Source organism: Microcebus murinus, chromosome 1, assembly GCF_040939455.1.
Source record: "Microcebus murinus isolate Inina chromosome 1, M.murinus_Inina_mat1.0, whole genome shotgun sequence".
Taxonomy (NCBI): Eukaryota; Metazoa; Chordata; class Mammalia; order Primates; family Cheirogaleidae; genus Microcebus; species Microcebus murinus.
Window position 1 is genome coordinate 159,579,972 of NC_134104.1, and position 17,558 is coordinate 159,597,529.

General features: G+C 43.6%; 1 protein-coding gene across 3 annotated transcripts in view; it reads left to right on the forward strand.

Moving 5' to 3' along the window:
• CACNA2D3 (calcium voltage-gated channel auxiliary subunit alpha2delta 3) overlaps nucleotides 1-17,558 on the forward strand; it is an 859,261-nt gene that overhangs the window by 466,920 nt on the left and 374,783 nt on the right. For all 3 annotated transcript variants that reach the window (XM_020280385.2, XM_076008650.1, XM_076008655.1), the window contains 2 exons: nucleotides 443-532; nucleotides 14,012-14,125. In XM_020280385.2, the coding sequence (XP_020135974.1) occupies nucleotides 443-532; nucleotides 14,012-14,125 (204 nt within the window). The remainder of the gene's footprint in view (nucleotides 1-442; nucleotides 533-14,011; nucleotides 14,126-17,558) is intronic.

A 17,558-nucleotide genomic window follows, 5' to 3' on the forward strand; every position in this document is an offset into this window, starting at 1 on the left:
GGTGATGTCCACAATGAGCTCGCAAAGCAGGTGGGAGAGAGCAGGACGGGGGCAGGACAGGGACCGAGCATGGGCTTCCATGGAAGGGGGCATGTGCAGGTCCTGAGTGTGACCCGGAGTGGGAGAGTAGGGCAGAAGAGGGGAAGAGTCACAGGGGATGAGACTGAAGAGGAAAGTGGCAATTTTGTGTGAGTGAAGTACTTTCACCAGAGTTTGACTAACTTCTTTTCTTAAATTGTAATAGAAGCTAAAACATTAATATTGAAGGTAAATTTTACATTGAATAAGTTCTTATGTTCTGGATATAGATGGAAAAAAATAAATCATGACTGCTTGGGTTTGAGAATGGTTGATTTTGCCGTAGCCTATGTCTAATTCATTCCAGGTCGGTGTTTCGCATAACAGGACAGACACTAACGGATTTTCCGCTCTGTTGTTTCAGCACTTCAGGGAGCATCTGGACAAGCTGTTTGCAAAAGGAATCGGGATGCTGGACATAGCTCTGAACGAGGCCTTCAACATCCTCAGCGACGTAAGCTCCTTTTGGATGTGCCTTTCTCGTCTTCAGAGAGATGGGATTTAAAAACAAATTGGACCAGTAATATTGTCAGCCCTGGCTGTGACTGACCAGGACCCACAGGCACGGATGGGGGGGTGAGGCTGGCCAGCCGTGTAAGTCACTTGGGAACCGGGTGCCAGCTGGCGAGGCCAAAGCAGTCCACTGCTGTGTGCAGAGGACGGGGAACCGTGGTCATTGGTCTCATCCCCCGTTTGTTGTGTGAGTCTGGGGCCATGGGGGTCTCTCAGCATTTGAACACCTTGTAATGCGCTTGAGAAACCCTCAAGTTCCTCAGGGAGTAAACTGACTTCTCGCAGGTGTCTCACCGAATCCCCGTCTGCGGGACGTCGGAGGAGAAGGGCTTCGCTATGCAATGTGTTTAGGGAGTGCTACATGCTATTCCTGGCCCGCTCCCCCTATTCGCTGGCCCCTTGGAGGGTTACAACATGCAGTAGAATATTCAAAGCTCCAATAAGTACTGTATGAAAAGATCCTGCTTAACCTGGTGTCTCTTACACTTCTTTGAAGAATCTCTTTTTCAAGTAGCACGTGTTGACATGCCGTGAAAGGTGTTGGGGAGTCCTGGGCTGGTGATTCTGACCCTTCAATCCCACGTGTTAAGCAGGAACAACATGCTGCTACTGTTTTCTTGTTACTCTTGGACGGGTAGTGGGAAAACAGTGACTATCAATCCAGGTCCTTTACAATTTATTTGACTGTGTGCTGCATGCCCGTCTATGTTGGACATCGGGAATACAACAGTGAGCAGAGGAGACAGCCTTTGCCTTGGTGGCCCATGCTCTAGTGCGAAGGTCAGCAAACTATGGCCTGTGAGTCCAGCCTGCGTTCAGTGTTTTGTTGGATCACAGCCATGCCCACTATTCATGTATTCTCCCTGGCTGCTTTTGCACTACATTGACATTGCACTACAGTGACAGAGTTGAGAGTGGTGAGAGAGAGACCATATGGCCTGTAAAGCCTGAGATATTTACTCTGTAGCTCTTATAGTAAACGTCTGGGTACCTCAGTTCTAGTGGGAAGAGACAGATGAGTTGGGTAGTGCTGTGAAGAACAATAGCACTATTGTTCCAGCGTGGTCAGAGTGCTAGGAGGGGGGAGAGGTGCCACTTTATACAGTGAGGTCAGGGAAGTTCTAACTGACGTAGTGACATTGGTGCAGAGAAGAAGTGAGAGAGCAGCCATGTGGGCATCTTGAGGAAGGAGCTTCCAGCAAGAGGAACAGCAAGTGCACAGGCCCCGAGCAGGTGTTTAGCCTATGTGCCCTACAGCAAGGAGGCCAGCGTGAGGACAGCAGGGTGGGCAAGAGAGGGTGCTGGGGAACAAGATCGTGGAAGCAGCAGGAGCCCAATCATGTAGACCTGGAGACGCTAGTGAGGACTTTCACTATTTCTGTGTGGAGTGGAAAACCATTGCAGGGTCTGAGCAGAGAATGACACAATCTTGGGTTTCATCAGCATTTTGCTTGCTGCTGGGTTTGGAAGTAACTCTAGGAGAGCAAGGACAATAGCAGAGAGGCCATTCACTTATCTGGGTAGAACATAATTGTGGCCCGGCCCAGGGAGATAGCAGGTAAGATGTTAAGAAGCAGAAAAATAGAAACCACTCAAAGTAGTTCAAACAGTAGGAGTTTAATTCAGGGAATTGATTGCACAGGGAATGCAAAAGCTGAGTAACCAAACAAGGAATGAAACAATCCACAGATTAGCACCAGCAGGGGCCATCTCCTCTCTAGAGCAGGGGGTATAGCAGGCAAGAAGGGTGACAGCAGAACCTAGTCACTGTGGTCATCCAGATGTGACTAGAAGCGTGGAGAAGGCTGCTCAGCAAGAACTGGGACCTTGGAGGGGAGGACTTGTCCTCTGGAAGCAGTCACGGCCAGAAAAATGCCCATTCCCTGGAGCAAAGAGAAATAACTTAGACTTAGACACACCTTATCTTTTTCCTTGCTCCCTCTCTCCTTTGGATGAACCTTGTTAAAACTGTGGGGGAGCCTGGGTCTTGTGGTTGGCAGGAAAAAGGCATGGGATGGTTTGAGAACAAGCAGGCACTAAATGGGGCAAAATCCATGTTGAGTGTCCAGCAGGAGCTGGAAGGCCAGCTCAAGTCTCCCAAGGACTTGCTGCTGTTAGTCCCAGGCAGCTCTGTAGAGCAGGCTGTCATTGTGCAGGTGACTAAATGGAGGCTCAAGCAGGTGAGTCATTTGCTCACCATTGCACAGCTTGTGTGTGGTGGTGAGTTACATCAGACTCCAAAACTTTAGTTTTTACTACTTAGCTACACTGACCTCTTAAGCGAAGGGTCAGCTCTGATTTCTGGACTCTCTTTTACCAATGGTGCCTATTGGCACAAAGAAGGGTATTTAGGTCTCAGTTCTGAGCTGGTGTCATGACTGTGAAGGAGAAGATAAAAATAAGCCAAGTCCATTTCCTCAATACAAACCCAAAGCCATTCCTTCTCAGCTCACTCTGAGGGGCTGTGAGTCACAGATAATTAACATGTAGGTAAGAGTCCTTGTTTTGGACAACACACCTGTTACCAGCACATAAGTAGTTTAGAAGCATAGATGGCCAGGCCAGGCTGCACCTGGAAATTCTGGTGTGAACCCTGGGCAGCTGCCTTCTCAGGGCTTGAGCTCTACATGGCAGCTGGCTGTTTCCAGGTGGTAATACTGAAAAGGCTTGTCATAACTTTTTTTTATTATTTCAGCATATTATGGGGATACAAATGTTTAGGTTACATGTGTTGCCTCCCCCTCTTACCCCCCGGAGCCAGAGCTTGAAGCATGTCCATTCCCTAGACGGTGCACATCACACTCATTATGTATGTATATACCCACACATAATGGGTTTATTATGGGGTGTAGGGCAGACAGTCCCTCCCATCTGCCCAATGCCCCATAAATGTTACTCTTATATGTCCATTTAGGTGTTGATCAGTGAAACCAAATTTGCTGGTGAGTACATGTGGTGCTTGTTTTTCCATTCTTGGGCTACTTCTTTTAGTAGAATGGGTTCCAGCTCTAACCAGGAAAATACAAGAGGTGCTATATCTCCGTTGTTTCTTATAGCTGAATAGTACTCCGTGGTATACATATACCACATTTTATTAATCCACTTGTGTATTGATGGGCACTTGAGTGGTTTGCACATCTTTGCAATTGTGAATTGTGCTGCTATAAACATTCAAGTGTACATGTCTTTTTTATAGAGTGTCTTTTGTTCTTTTGAGTAGATGCCCACTAATGGGATTGCTGGATCAAATGGTACATCTATTTGTATCTCTTTAAGGTATCTCCATACTGCTTTCCACAGAGGTTGAACTAGTGTGCAGTCCCACCAGCAGTGTAGGAGTGTCCCTGTCTCTCCGCATCCACACCAACATCTATTGTTTTGGGACTTTTTGATAAAGGTCATTGTCACTGGAGATAAGTGATATCTCACTGTGGTTTTGATTTGCATTTCCCTGATGATTAGAGATGTTGAGCATTTTTTCATATGTTTGTTGGCCATTATTCTGTCTTCTTTTGAAAAGTTTCTGTTCATGTCCTTTGCCCACTTTATGATAGGGTTGCTTGATTTTTTTCTTGCTGATTTTTCTGAATTCTAAGTAGATTCTAATTATCAGCCCTTTATTGGATGTGTAGCTTGCAAAAATTTTCTCCTATTCTGTAGGTTGTCTGTTTGCTCTCATAAAAGTTTCTTTGGAAGTGCAGAAGCTTCTTAATTTGATCGGGTCCCATTTAATTATTTTTGTTGTTGCTGTGATTGCATGTGAGGTCTTCTTCATAAATTCTTTGTCTAGGCCAATGTCTAGAAGAGTATTTCCAATGTTTTCCTCTAGAATTCTAATAGTTTCACACATTAGGTTTAAGTATGTTACCCAGCGTGAGTTGATTTTTGTGAGAAGTGAAAGGTGTGGATCCTGTTTCAGTCTTCTACATGTGGCTATCCAGTTTTCCCAGCACCATTTATTGAATAAGAATTCTTTTCTCCTGTGTATGTTTTTGTCTGCTTTGTCAAAGATTAGATGGGTTTAAGAGGATGGTTTATAAGTCCTCTGTTCTGTTCCACTGGTCAATGTCTTATTCTTGTGCTAATAAAAAGCTGTTTTAATTACTATAGCCTTGTAGTATTGTTTGAAATCTGCTATTGATGCTTCCCATTTTGTTTTTATTGCCTAGGATTGCTTTTGCTATATGGGGTCTTCTCTGGTTCTATACAAAGCGTAAAATTATTTTTTCTATATCTGTGAAAAATGACAATGGTATTTTAATAGGGAGTGCATTGACTCTGTAGGTCACTTTGGGTAGTATAGACATTTTAACAATGTTGATTTTGCTGACCCATGATCATGTTATGGTTTTCCCCTGTTTATGTCCTCTGCTATTTCCTTCCTTATTGTTTCATAATTCTCCCTGTAGAGGTCTTTTACCTACTTAGTTAAATATATTCCTAAGTACTTTATTTTCTTTGTTGCTATTGTGAAGGGAATTGAGTCTTTGATTTGATTCTCAGTTTGACTGTTACTGCCTCTGATTTCTGTGTATTGATTTTGTATCCTGAGACTTTACCAAATTCATTTATCAATTCAAGGAGTCACTTGGTTGAATCCTTGGGGTCTTCCAGATATAATATCATATCATCAGCAAAGAGTGAAAGTTTGATCTCTTCTGTCCCCATTTGGATGCCCCTAATTCTGCTCTCTTGTCTGATTGGTATTGCCAGGGCTTTCAGCACTATGTTGAATAGAAGTGGAGATAGTTGGCAATGTTTTCTTGTTCCAGTTCTAAGTGGGAATGCTTTCAGTTTTTCCCCATTCAGTATTATGTTGCTGTGGGTTTGGCATATATGGCTATCATTTTTAGGTAAGCCCTGTCTATGCCTATTTTGTTAAGCATTCTTATCATAAAAGGGTGTTGAATTTTGTCAAATGCTTTTTCTGCATCTATTGAGAGGTTCATATGGTCTTTGTTTTAGCTTCTGTTTACTTGGTGAATTACATTTATAGATTTGCATATGTTGAACCATCCCTGCATCTCTGGGATGAAACCCACTTGGTCGTGATTGATTACTTTCTTGCTAAGCACCTGAATTCGGTTAGCTAGGATTTGTTGAGAATTTTTGCATCTATATTCATAAGGGATATTGGTCTGTAGTTTTCTTTTTTTGTTGCATCCTTTCCTGGTTTTGGTATCAGGGTTATGTTGGCTTCATAAAATGTGTAGGAGAGGCTCCCATCCTTCTCGATGTTGTGGAATAATTTCTGCAGGATAGGCACCAGTTCTACTTTGTAGGTGTGGTAAAATTTGGGTGTGAAGCCATCTGGTCTGGGACTAGATGGTTTTTATTGCTGTTTCAATTTCAGTACTTGATATTGGTCTGTTCAGGAATTCTATTTCTTCCTGGTTGAGCCTAGGGGGGCTGTGAGTTTCTAAGAATTTATCCATTTCCTCCACATTTTCCAGTTTGTGTGCATAAAGGTTTTTGTAGTATTCATAAAATATATCTTGTATCTCCGTCACATAAGTTGTAATTTCTCCCTTATTTTTCTGATGGAGCTTATTAGAGGTTTTTCTTTTCTGCTTTTCGTTAATCTAGCCAAAGGCATATCAATTTTATTTGTTCAAAGAACCAACTTTTTGTTTTGTTAAACTTCTATATAGTTTCCCTGTTGTCAATTTCATTTAGTTCTGATTTGGTCTTAATGATTTCACTTCTTCTGCTGGATTTGGAGTCAGTCTGTTCTTCTTTTTCCAGCTCTTTGAGTCAATTCATTAGGTTGTCTATTGGGGATCTTTCTGACTTTTGGATATAGGCATTTATGGAAATAAACTTTCCTCTCAGGACTGCTTTAGCTGTATCCCTCAGGTTTTGATAACTTGTGTCTCCTCGGTCATTTACTTCAAATAATCTTTTGATTTCCATCTTGATTTTCTCTTTTATGAAGTAATCGTTCAGCAGAAAGTTGTTTAGTTTCCATGACTTTGTGTAGAAATGAGAGTTTCTGTTAGGGTTGATTTCTACTTTTATTCCACTGTGATCTGAAAAGATACATGGTATAATTTCTACTTTAAAAAAATTTTTGAGACATTTTTTGTGTCCTAGGATATGGTCAATCTTAGAGAATGTCCCATGAGATGATGAGAATAATGTATATTCAGTGGTTTTTGGGTAGAATGTCCTGTAAATGTCAGTCAGGCCCATTTGTTCTAGAGTTGTGTTTAAGTCCATTATTACTTTGTTGATTTTGTGTTTGGAGGATCTGTCCTGTGCTGTCAGTGGGGTGTTGAAGTCTCTGGCAATTATGGTGTTGTTGTTTATCAATTTGTTTAGATCAAGTAGGGTTTGCTTTACAAATCTGGGTGCACCTAAGTTGGGTGCATACATATTTAGAATTGTTATGTCTTCTTGTTAAATTGTACCCTTCACCATTATATAGTGACCTTCTTTGTCTTTCATTACTTTTGTTGATTTAAAAACTAAGTTATCTGAAATCAAAACTGCCACACCAGCCTTCTTTTGGCTTCCATTTGCTTGAAATATTGTTTTCCACCACTTTACTTTTAGTCTAAGTGCATCCTTGCAGGTTAGATGTGTTTCCTGAAGGCAGCAGATACTTGGCTTCTATTTTTTTATCCATATGGCCAGTCTATGTCTCTTCAGTAGGGAGTTCAAGCCATTCACATTTTTTGATAGAACCAATAGGTGGGGCAGATTTCTGTTCATTCTGTTGGGTTGAACTTTGTTGCTTTATTTTCTCTCTTGAGCCATTGTGGTATCTGGCCTTTGATCTTTGGCTTTTGAATGGTTTTACATTCATGAATGTTTATTGTGCTGATCTGTGTATAACACTGTTTTGAGTACTTCTTGGAGGACTGGTGTTGTCTTCGTGAATTCCCTCAGTCTTTGCTTATCTGAGAATGTCTTTATTTCTCCTTCATTTACAAAACTTAGTTTTGCAGGCTACAAGATTCTAGGCTGGGCAATATTCTGTTTCAAAAGAGTGAGAATGGGTCCCCAGCCTATCCTTGCTTGTAAGGTTTCAGTTGAGAAGTCCGATGTTATTCGGATTGGGTTTCTTTTGTATGTTACTTGCTTCTTTTGCCTTACAGCTTATAGAAGGGCCTGTTCAGTGGATATTTTCATCAAGCTGCATGTTGTGGTGTCTTCCTGTTTGCATTGAATCTCCCAGGGGTCCTTTGCCCTTCTCGTACTTGGATATCTAGATTTTTAGCAAGGCCTGGGAAATTTTCCTCTATTATATCTACAAATAGCTTATCCAACCCTTGCTTGTTTTCTTCTTTCCATTTGGGAATCCCAATAACCCTCCCATATTTCTTTTAGACTTTACTCTTTTCTCTTATTTCTCTGCTCCATCTCTGTGACTGAATTATTTAATTGGAAGGTGTTATCTTCAATCTCTGAGATTCTTTCTTCTGTTTGATCTACCCTGTTCTTGAGGCTCTCCTCTGTGTTTTGTAGTTCTCTGAATAGATTCTTCATTTCCAGGAGTTTGGTTTCATTTTTCTTTAATATTTCAATTTCTTTAGTGAACTTTTCTTCCAGGTTCTGGATTTCTTTTGTGGTTTCTATGTGTTGATTATCCATTTTTTCTTGAATGTCATTGAGTTTTCTTACAATCCATGTTTGAAATTCTTATTCTCTCATTTTAGTGTTCTGACTTTGGTTAATGTCCATTTCTAGAGAGCTTTTGTTCCTCTTTGGGGGTGTGCTTTCTATTTTATTCTTCATACTTCCAGAATTCTTTTGCTGATTCCTCCCATCTGGATCAGTTGCTGCTTTTTACCTTTAGATTTTCATTTGGATAATGACAAGCCGTGTTTAGTCTCTGAGCCAGTATGTGGTGTTTTGGGGTGAGATTTGACCACATCCTGTATGATGAGTCAATAGATGCAGCAAAAGGGTGTGTAGAATGACTTCCCTTCCAGTAGGTGGCACTAGCTGGGCAGAGCAAGCTGCAGTGTTGTTTTTGGGTCCTGTAACCAGCTCTTGTTCCTCTGAGAGGCACTCTGGTGCCTCAGGAGGTGGGTGCAGCCCTGGGACTTCCAGGTGTGTCCTTATTCTCCACCTCAGTGGGGGCAGGTCCAGGAATGAGTATGGGCAGAGCTGGGTTGAGTAAGCCTGCCCTCAAGTGTCATAAATGCAGTTAGCAGGGATCAAAGGTCTGCACTCTGCTTCTGGGCAAAGCTGTCAGAGAGGGGCTGGAATAGCCCCAAATAGTCAGAAAGTCTGTGTGTGGGGGTGGGGCTGTCTGAGACCCTGATCTCTGGCCTAGGTGGTGAAGGAGTGGGAGTTGGGAGATTGTTGTGGTTAAGTGGGAGGTTGTTGTGGTTAAGTCTATGGCCTTTAAACTCGGGTGGGCTGGGACGAGGAGCCTGACTCACTCAGAGCTCGCTCTATGGCCTTCAGAAAATGATTCTCAGTCTCACCCTTATTTTTCTTATCTATAAAATCAAGATGGCAATAGGACCAGCACTGGCCACATAAATTGCACAAATAAAAGACTCCTTGCAATATGAAAATCTTGCGGCCCTTGTTCAAAGTTGTTAAGAGTTTTAAGGGGGTGATTGCAGAGTGTTGAACCAAGTGTGGAGCCTTGGTCAGTGTGGGCCAGGGTAGCTGTGCATGTCACACCTCCAGGAGGCGGTGCTGGTAGACCCTTCCTCATGGGTCTGAGAGTGCAGCCAGATGAGGCAGTGCCTGGCCCCTTCCAGCAGTGTTGGGCTGGGTGACAAGTGCCATCTCCTTGACCACTGTGACACTAGGTCTCTAGACACAGCTCTCACTCCGATGCTTTGGCCCTATTCCCTGCCCAAGACCTCAGGAGTGTCTGCTTCCTTTCATCTTCCCCCTTCTGTTGCTTGCTCTGGAACCTCTTCTCTGTCCATTGCTTCACTTTTGTATCACTTTTGTTCTCAGACATACTTACGCCAGCACAGCCTACCCAGGTGGGTACCGGACTGCCGAGATATCCCAACATAGGGGTTGTGGTCAGGGTGGGAGGTGCCGTCGTCCTCTTGGAGACTCACAGTGTACATGCATATATTAAAAGCCTTGAGAAGTTCTACAGTGAATGGACCTTTTAAAATGTGTTTATATCAGTGCTCAATTTTGGTGACCCAGGAACATTTTATATCGTATTGTGAGCTCAGTGTTAGCATCTTGTATAGAAGTCATTCATGGTCACTGACCATAGTTTTGGGCGGAATATCATTGTACACTCCAAGTGAGTATATTCACACTCCTTCAGGGACCACTAAGACCCAGAAAAATCACCAACACGTGGTGGATTGTTTTTTCTGCGTCTTTGTGAGGGAAATATTTTTGAACAAGGAAACCCTCCGCAAACTTCCCTGCTCTGTCTTCCCCTGTAAAAACCCCTCTGGAGTCTGGCCAATCAGAAAACCAGATGGGCTAAAAAAATAAATTCTGGAAAGCAAGAAACTGAAGCATCAATAAATGTTACAAAACGCCCCTGTTGGTATTGGTTGGCAGTTGGCACTCTATTTGTATGAATGCACTTTTGCCCCATCCTGTCTCTTGCCACTGGGGTTTTCAATAGCCAAACTCTTTGACAGACTTAGAGATGGTCAATCTCCCATGAAAATGAAGTTTTCTCTATTTTCTACTTCATCAGTATGACCCTTAAGTGATATAATTCTGTTCCTGTGTATTATACCTGCCTCTGCAAGCCAATATGAGATAAAAAGCTATTTTACATACTTGGACATGCATGTACACACACACACACACACACACAATTGAAATTGTGATCGTGCCTTAGAATGGTTCAGAGGTTACTATAATTAAATGGAATTAATTCTGTCTTACAGTTACCTGCATTTCAATGTCAGTGTTTGCTCAGATGACTTAAAGGCTTGCAGTTGTTTATACAAATGGCTTTGAAAGGAGCATTCAAATAAACTTCTAAGCCCCTTCTAGCTATTGATCTCTGCTGGATTCATTAGATTCCATCAGAACACAGAGCCAGTTTGCTACAGTAGTTAGCATCTACCTTGTCATGTGACAACTGCAATTATCTTTTTTGGCGATGAATGTGATCTTTGCAGTGATTACCTTTTAAAAATTTTTCTTAGCCAATTAAATAAAATTCGGTGACATTTCAAAGACTGTTAATCACAACCAAATGCTCTAAATGTCATGATGCATTGAAATTTTCGCTGCTAACTGATGAATCACTGAGCTAATTGTAGTTCATCATCAGGCCCTTGTCATTGTTATTATTATGGAAAATGCTTTCATCACTCTTGCTATTCAATAAGAAAAAGTTTTAGACAAATATGAAGAGAAGAGATATTACTCATCAAAGCATTTGAATTTAATTGCATTCTTCAAAATTCTCCAGCTACAGATTGCAGCAGAGAATACCAGGGACCCAGCCAAAGAGGAGAGAAATGCTTTTAAATAAACAGCTCCTAGCAGTCCTTTATGCCTTTTCTTATATTATTTAGATACCTTCATTCCCCCCCATTTCTTTCCTTTTATTTGGGAAAGTTTTTCCAAGATGTTTCCAAATGAGTCACCTGAACAACAGCCTTAAGGTATTCTGGTTTTCTTTCTTCCTGAAGCACTTGCGACCTGAAGTGTGGATCACTTTTATTCAGTGGATTGTTGTTGGATTTATGCAGTGGTGTGAAGGCTGTGTTCAAAGCAGCCTCCCCCAAACATCTCCAGGACGACCTGCTTATAGGACCAGGCTTACAAGGCTGTATTTTCTTACGGGAGTAAGGAAGAAAATGCACTTCCATGACAGAGTCTTAGTAGCTGCTCAAAGTGGGAAGGAAAACGCTGGGATTTTTATTGAGACTTTGAAGTCTGATCGAAGGTGGGCCTTTCCATGTGAGAGCAGGGAGGAGGCTTTGCTAGCATAGGGCAAAAATCTTAATATTACGTTGAAGATTGGTGGACACAGCAAGAGGAAGATTTTGAGGTCAGGGCTTCAAAGAGTCTTAAGGTGTCAATTGTCCTCTGATGTTATCCATGGAAGAGTTGATGGATCTTTCAGGAAGTTCCTGGAACAAGCAATAAAGTTCTTTGCAGGTTTTATCTTCCTAGGCAAGTGTTTTCTGGAATAGTGAGCTATGTTAATAAAGACAGTAAAACAGTAGTCACGTGGAAAGCTTTGTGGCGTGATGGTTTTCGTTTCCAGGTGTTTCTACCTACTGACATGGTAGTATCATGGGCTGTGTCTACTCATTAGCTCAAGTGCGCATGTACAGTCTGAGTTGCAGGAGTCCTGCCAGGGCCAGGGCTAACGTGAGGCAAGTGCCTGGGACTCAGAATTGAAGGCAGTTCACACTCATAGTCACAGCCCTGGTGACTGTCCTGTGACCCTGGGACCCTGGAGGGGATAGAGGAAGAAGAAGCAGGAGAAGGAAATGAATGCTTGTGGATCTCTACCATGTATTGCCATCAGCTCAGGGACCTTCCTATTATTGCTGAAAGGTCATAGGGTATGTGGAATCTGACAGTAGATTCTAGAGCCAGACTGCCTGGATTCAAGTCCTGGGTATGTCAGAGAGTAGCTGTGTGACCTGGGGCAAGATAGCTAATTTCTCTGTGCCTCAGTTTACCCACCTGTATAATGGGGATATCAATAGTACCTACCTCAGTGGCTAGTAAGGATTGAGTAGGTTTATACATGTAGCCTAGCGTACAACGAGCATTTAACCTGTGTTATACCAACCATGTAGGGATATAATACCCATTCAATAAATAAATAAATGTTTGCCTAGGAAGGAGAACTTATCCCAGGCACACAGCTGTGGTGCTGGGGTGGGACCGATGCTTTCTACTATACCATGGTACTCCATGCATGTTTTGAGTTGCTTTGCTCTGTCCCAGTGTGGCCAAAAGGCAATCCTATCCATCCATCCACACATCCATTAATCTATCCATCCATATGCGCATCTGTCTGTCCATCCATCCATCCATCCATCCATCCAGATATTTATAGTCTTCTCTCAAGCTAATGCAACTTCCAATTCCACATTAGACTTCTAAGTGCGTGGAGACTGGGCGTTAACAACTTCATCTTGAATGCTTCGTTAGCTCTCTGGTTTACCAGCCAGCAAAGGTAGCCAGCCAGCAAAGCCCGGGGCAGCCTCTGGCCTTCCCAGTGTCATGGGCAATAGACTAAATGTGCCCAGCACACTCCCACTCGGTGCCTTTGCTCATACTGTGTGCCCTTTCTGGAATACCCTTCCCCAGATGCTCACCTCCTCCAGGCATGATTCAGATGTCTCCTTCTCAGTGAGATGTTCCTTGACTGCTTCTAAAATTGCCCTCCCCCACACACTCATTTTCTATCCCCCTTCTTTGCTTTCCCTCCTTAGCATCCTTATCAAACATACAACACAGTTTACTTATTTACTTGTTTTTGTATGTCTTCCCAAAGAGAATACACAGCTGCAACAAAGGAAAAGGTTTTTGTATGTTTCATCCCCAGTGCTGTGTGGTCACTTAGCAAATAATTTTTAAAAGAAATGAATAAACTTTGCAGATTTTAATGGAGGGAGTTTTTAACTACTAAAGGTTAAAGACTTTTTGTGTGTTTTGCATTCCTCAGCATTGCCATGTAATTGTAGGGCTTTTAAAGGACATGGTGTTGCTTTGAATTGTATCATCAATAGCATTCATTAAAGGAATTTTTCAACCCTAATTCAAGAGAAGGACACACTGCTTTGGCAACCCTATCTGATCATTCTCACTACCACTCAAAAGGCTGGGAGCTTTTAAAATCTTGTATGAAAGTGAATGTTGAAGAAGTTTAGGCTTTTGTATGCCAGTGATCACAATATTAGAAATTCAACATGCCATACATACTAACATGCCATACATACTAACATATAAATGAATACATGTTACATGCTAACAATGTATATTTAAAGCAAACCCTTAAAAAAGAGTTCTTGGACTTCCAACCTGAATTGTTGTCGTGTTCCTGACTTTATTCTCTGTAAGTCTAAAACCTGGATTTTATTATGTGTACATTCTATACTTGTCATACCCACTCAAACCGGCCTCACTTAGATTTTGAAAGAGATGCTGCCTCTCAGATAGCATTTCATTCCATGTAATATGTCCCTAAAAGATTATTGTTCTAACTCCCTTGGACTTGTTTTCTGAAATGCAGTCCATGCTTGAAGGTGAGAGAGGATATGCATCCTAGAATATTACTTCTCACCCCACGTGTAGTTTGTTTTTAGATTCAATTTGTCACAGCAAACATGGTGGTCGGTGCAGAAAGGTGCAGATTCTGTTTTCGTGGGGAACAATGAGTTCTCATTTTGAGAGGCTTTCTAAGTCCCAGACCTCATGCCTCTAAAGTCTCACAGATACACAGAACTCTTTGATGTATGTTTTATTTTGAACTTACTTCTTTCCACAGTTCAACCACACAGGACAAGGGAGTATCTGCAGCCAGGCCATCATGCTCATAACCGACGGGGCGGTGGACACCTACGATACGATCTTTGCGAAATACAACTGGCCAGATCGAAAGGTAGGTGGATGCCGATGCCGTCCGTGCGTGGAGTCCACTGAGACTCTTCATTGTAACCTCCAGAGTCTCCGCCGGTGAGTGCCCCGTGTAGAGGTACTCTCATAACCACCTATGGTTTCCCAGCCTTGTGTATTTTGGTTGACCAAAACTGAAGACTGTGGATTTCCTTGTTTTAAAAATGAAAGTTTTTTTGGAGGAGAGGAGAAATGTGGGGAAAGGCAGTGAAAAGATTCATTGTGAAGTGTGCTTCATCCATACTGGGCAGTGCTTTTCTTTGTTTTTATTTTCCTTGGAGCCAGACCTGCTTGGAGGGCCCAGACCCTACAGAGGGGTGAGATCAGCCATGTGGCCCTGCAGCACCTCCTTCTAAAGGTCCTCCCTACACCCCCATGACCACCCAGATCCTTCTCTCCACCCCCCAGTGCTGTCCCAAGCTTGTCTGTTCTCTGCTCCTTTGTTTGCTAAGTTGGTGTTTATTAATCTGATGAGCCCGTGTTAGTTCATCAGTGACTGATGCCACTATTTTTGGTGTCTTTTGATTGCTTGAAACCAGAGGTTCCTCAAGCGCTTAGCCAGTCTGAGTTCCCTGAGGAGAGTTTTAAAATTATGGACCCCTGGACCCTACCCACACCTACAGACCCAAAATCTCTGGGGATGTGGCCCAGTAATCCATATTTTTAACAAGTTCCTCAGTGGGCACCAGTGGGTTGGCGATTGGTGGCCCCTGTCTCATCTAAATGGTGGGATTTTAGCAAGAAGAGAGATCAGTGTGGGTGCCATATGAGGGTATCACAAGGCTCTTTTCCTGTTCCATGTGCCGATTGCATCATCCTGACTGTCTCCATAGGTACATGAGACAGACAGGCCCAGTCCATCCACTGCTTTGTCTGTTTTGCATATATACTTTCTGGGGATTAAACTAACCATACACACTTGGCAAAAAGAAACAAAAGATAAATGATAACATTGTCCTCCATCTGTATCCAAGGAGCATATACTCTTGAGGGAACATGAGATGGGAGGTGTCATTCCACATTCCCTCAGGCATTCTTGGTCCACTCATGTGTCTTGCAACACTGGCCTCTCACCTGACCAAGCTGAGCCTGGTGTTTGGATGCCAGCTCCTTGCCCTGGCACCCAGCCTCGCAGGCAGCCATCGCCCCTGAAGCTGGAGGAGGAGCTGGCTGGGCTGACTGCGCAGGTGGGACTCCGGCATGGCACCTGCCCAGAGGATATCCGGGAATAGATTTAGCCCACCGTATGTGCTGAGTTCAGAACCCAGCCCTTGAATAAGACAGAGGGTCACTCAGACAGCGATTTTAGATGCCAACAGTATTCTGGGGGTGACCTCCAGGGACAGTCAGAGGCCAGAGTTCGTTCCCGATAAACACATGTGATGTGAAGGAGAAGCATGTTGGACACAGGTGTACCATGCAGCACACAACACAGTCTGGGCGTGTGGCAGTCCTGATTCACAGACCCGCCGGACGGCCGAGTGACTGAGGGGCCAGGTGGGAAGCTCCAGCACAACTGAACAGGGGTAGGACCTTGGACATTTTGCAGCCAAATAAAATATTCACAGGTGCCATGATATCTCACAACATAGTGAAGGATAATTTGCATTATTTAGGACCATGTAGAAAAAAGAAGAAGAAAGTAAAGTGGCCTTTTAATAAGCAGCTCCGTGAACACCAAATGTTTTATCATGTGAGTCTAATGTGTTATCTCACATGAATTTTTCCCAGTTGGTGATACTTGGTGGGTAGCATTTGACCGAGAATACTGGTATTTGAACATCCTGTTCTTACTTGTGGGTAGAGGCATAGGAAAATGGCTGCAAAGTCCTAATGCTACAGACAAAACACAGATCTCTCTGTATCTTTCCAGATGAACAATATTGATTTTAGGCCAGGTACATTCTTGGATTAATTGAAACCAGGGTCTGGGAAATAATGTTACATGAAGCAATTTCACCTACTATAAAGTATTATCAAGCAGAAGCAGATTTTTTTTCTGTAGCAAGAAGGTCTTTTTTTATGATTAGAAATTACTAGCAGGCTCCCTTCTGCCTGCCCCATTCTAGATATTAAAATATGTATGATAATACATTCTCTCCTTTATGAACTTCCCTATGAGGGTGCAGGTAATAAAACCCCAATATGCACAACTGCACAAAACCCCGACATGATTAGCATTGCGTTGAAGTGAAGTGATGTGCAGTGTCTAAGCAGACGTCTTTCTCCCTTATGTTGAACGTTAGCTGTCTAGTAGAGGCTTATGTCTTGCTCGAGTTGACAATCTTCAAGACTGTAAAAACAGGAAATGGGCTCAACAAAGAGAAAAATTACATTAAGACTGGAGCATGATTCCCATAAAATGGGCTCTCAAACTGGAGCAAGCTTCGGAATGCCCTGGAGAGCGGGCCCCCACCAGGGGGCTCGCCGGCCCCACCTCCATCAGGAGCCCAGGCGGGGTCTGAGAGCTCGCATTTCCGAGGAGTTCCTGGGTGACCCTAGGGCTGCTGCTGGGGGCGACACGTGGGGAACCGCTGCCGCAAGCCATGGCCGTGGCGTGGGCTGTGTCACGTGCTTCCTCTGCTTCCCTTCCCACGGTCCTGTCCCGCAGTCCAATTCCGTGCACAGGTGTGTGTTTCTTGGCTCAGTACCTGTTTTAAAAATGCCAATTACTGATCAAGATTTGGAAATCTTGACATACTATATACAATCCTAAAGGTTCAGTTTCTCCCGTAATGGGGCACGCCTGGCACTCGGGGCCGGCATTCCCGTGCGGCAGCAGATGGCTGGAGCTGAGAAGCGTGGCCCTCAGGCAGCAACCCCATGCTGCTTCCGGTGTGGCTCTCCCCACCGCGTCATTTCCTCTCATTTGCCCACCTGCCCACAGGTGTGGAGGCCCTGGCTGCAGCTCCAGATTAAACAGGCCCTTGTCGTTTCCCAGGCATGGCCTGTACTGTATTTCCTGGCCTCCCGAGACAGGTTCTTTTCTCTTAGGTCTGCCCTGAGCTTTCCTTCTTCTCCTCCCGCCAGAGGCCATCTTGTCCTTGCCGAAACTTGAAACTCCAAATCCCTGAGAATGTCTTAGGGGAAATATAGCTTCCTGTCCACTCCCGTGATTGCTTCCTGAACTGTTATTTTCCTTCTCTGGTAAGTCCATGAAGACAGGTTCTGTACTGGTGCACAGTCTCACCAGCTTGCACTGCATCCCAGCCCTGCCCAGAAGGGTGTGTGGCGAGCCAGGGCCCTTCCTGAGCCCTGCACCGTGTCTATGTCCCGGATTATCCCTTCACCTCGAGTGTGGGCAGGACCCGTGACTTGCTTCTAGCCAATATAATCCTGTGAAGGTGAAGGGATTCTGTCTCAAGTCAGTTGACATTTGAGCTAATCACAAGGGATGTTATTCTGGGTGGGCATTATTT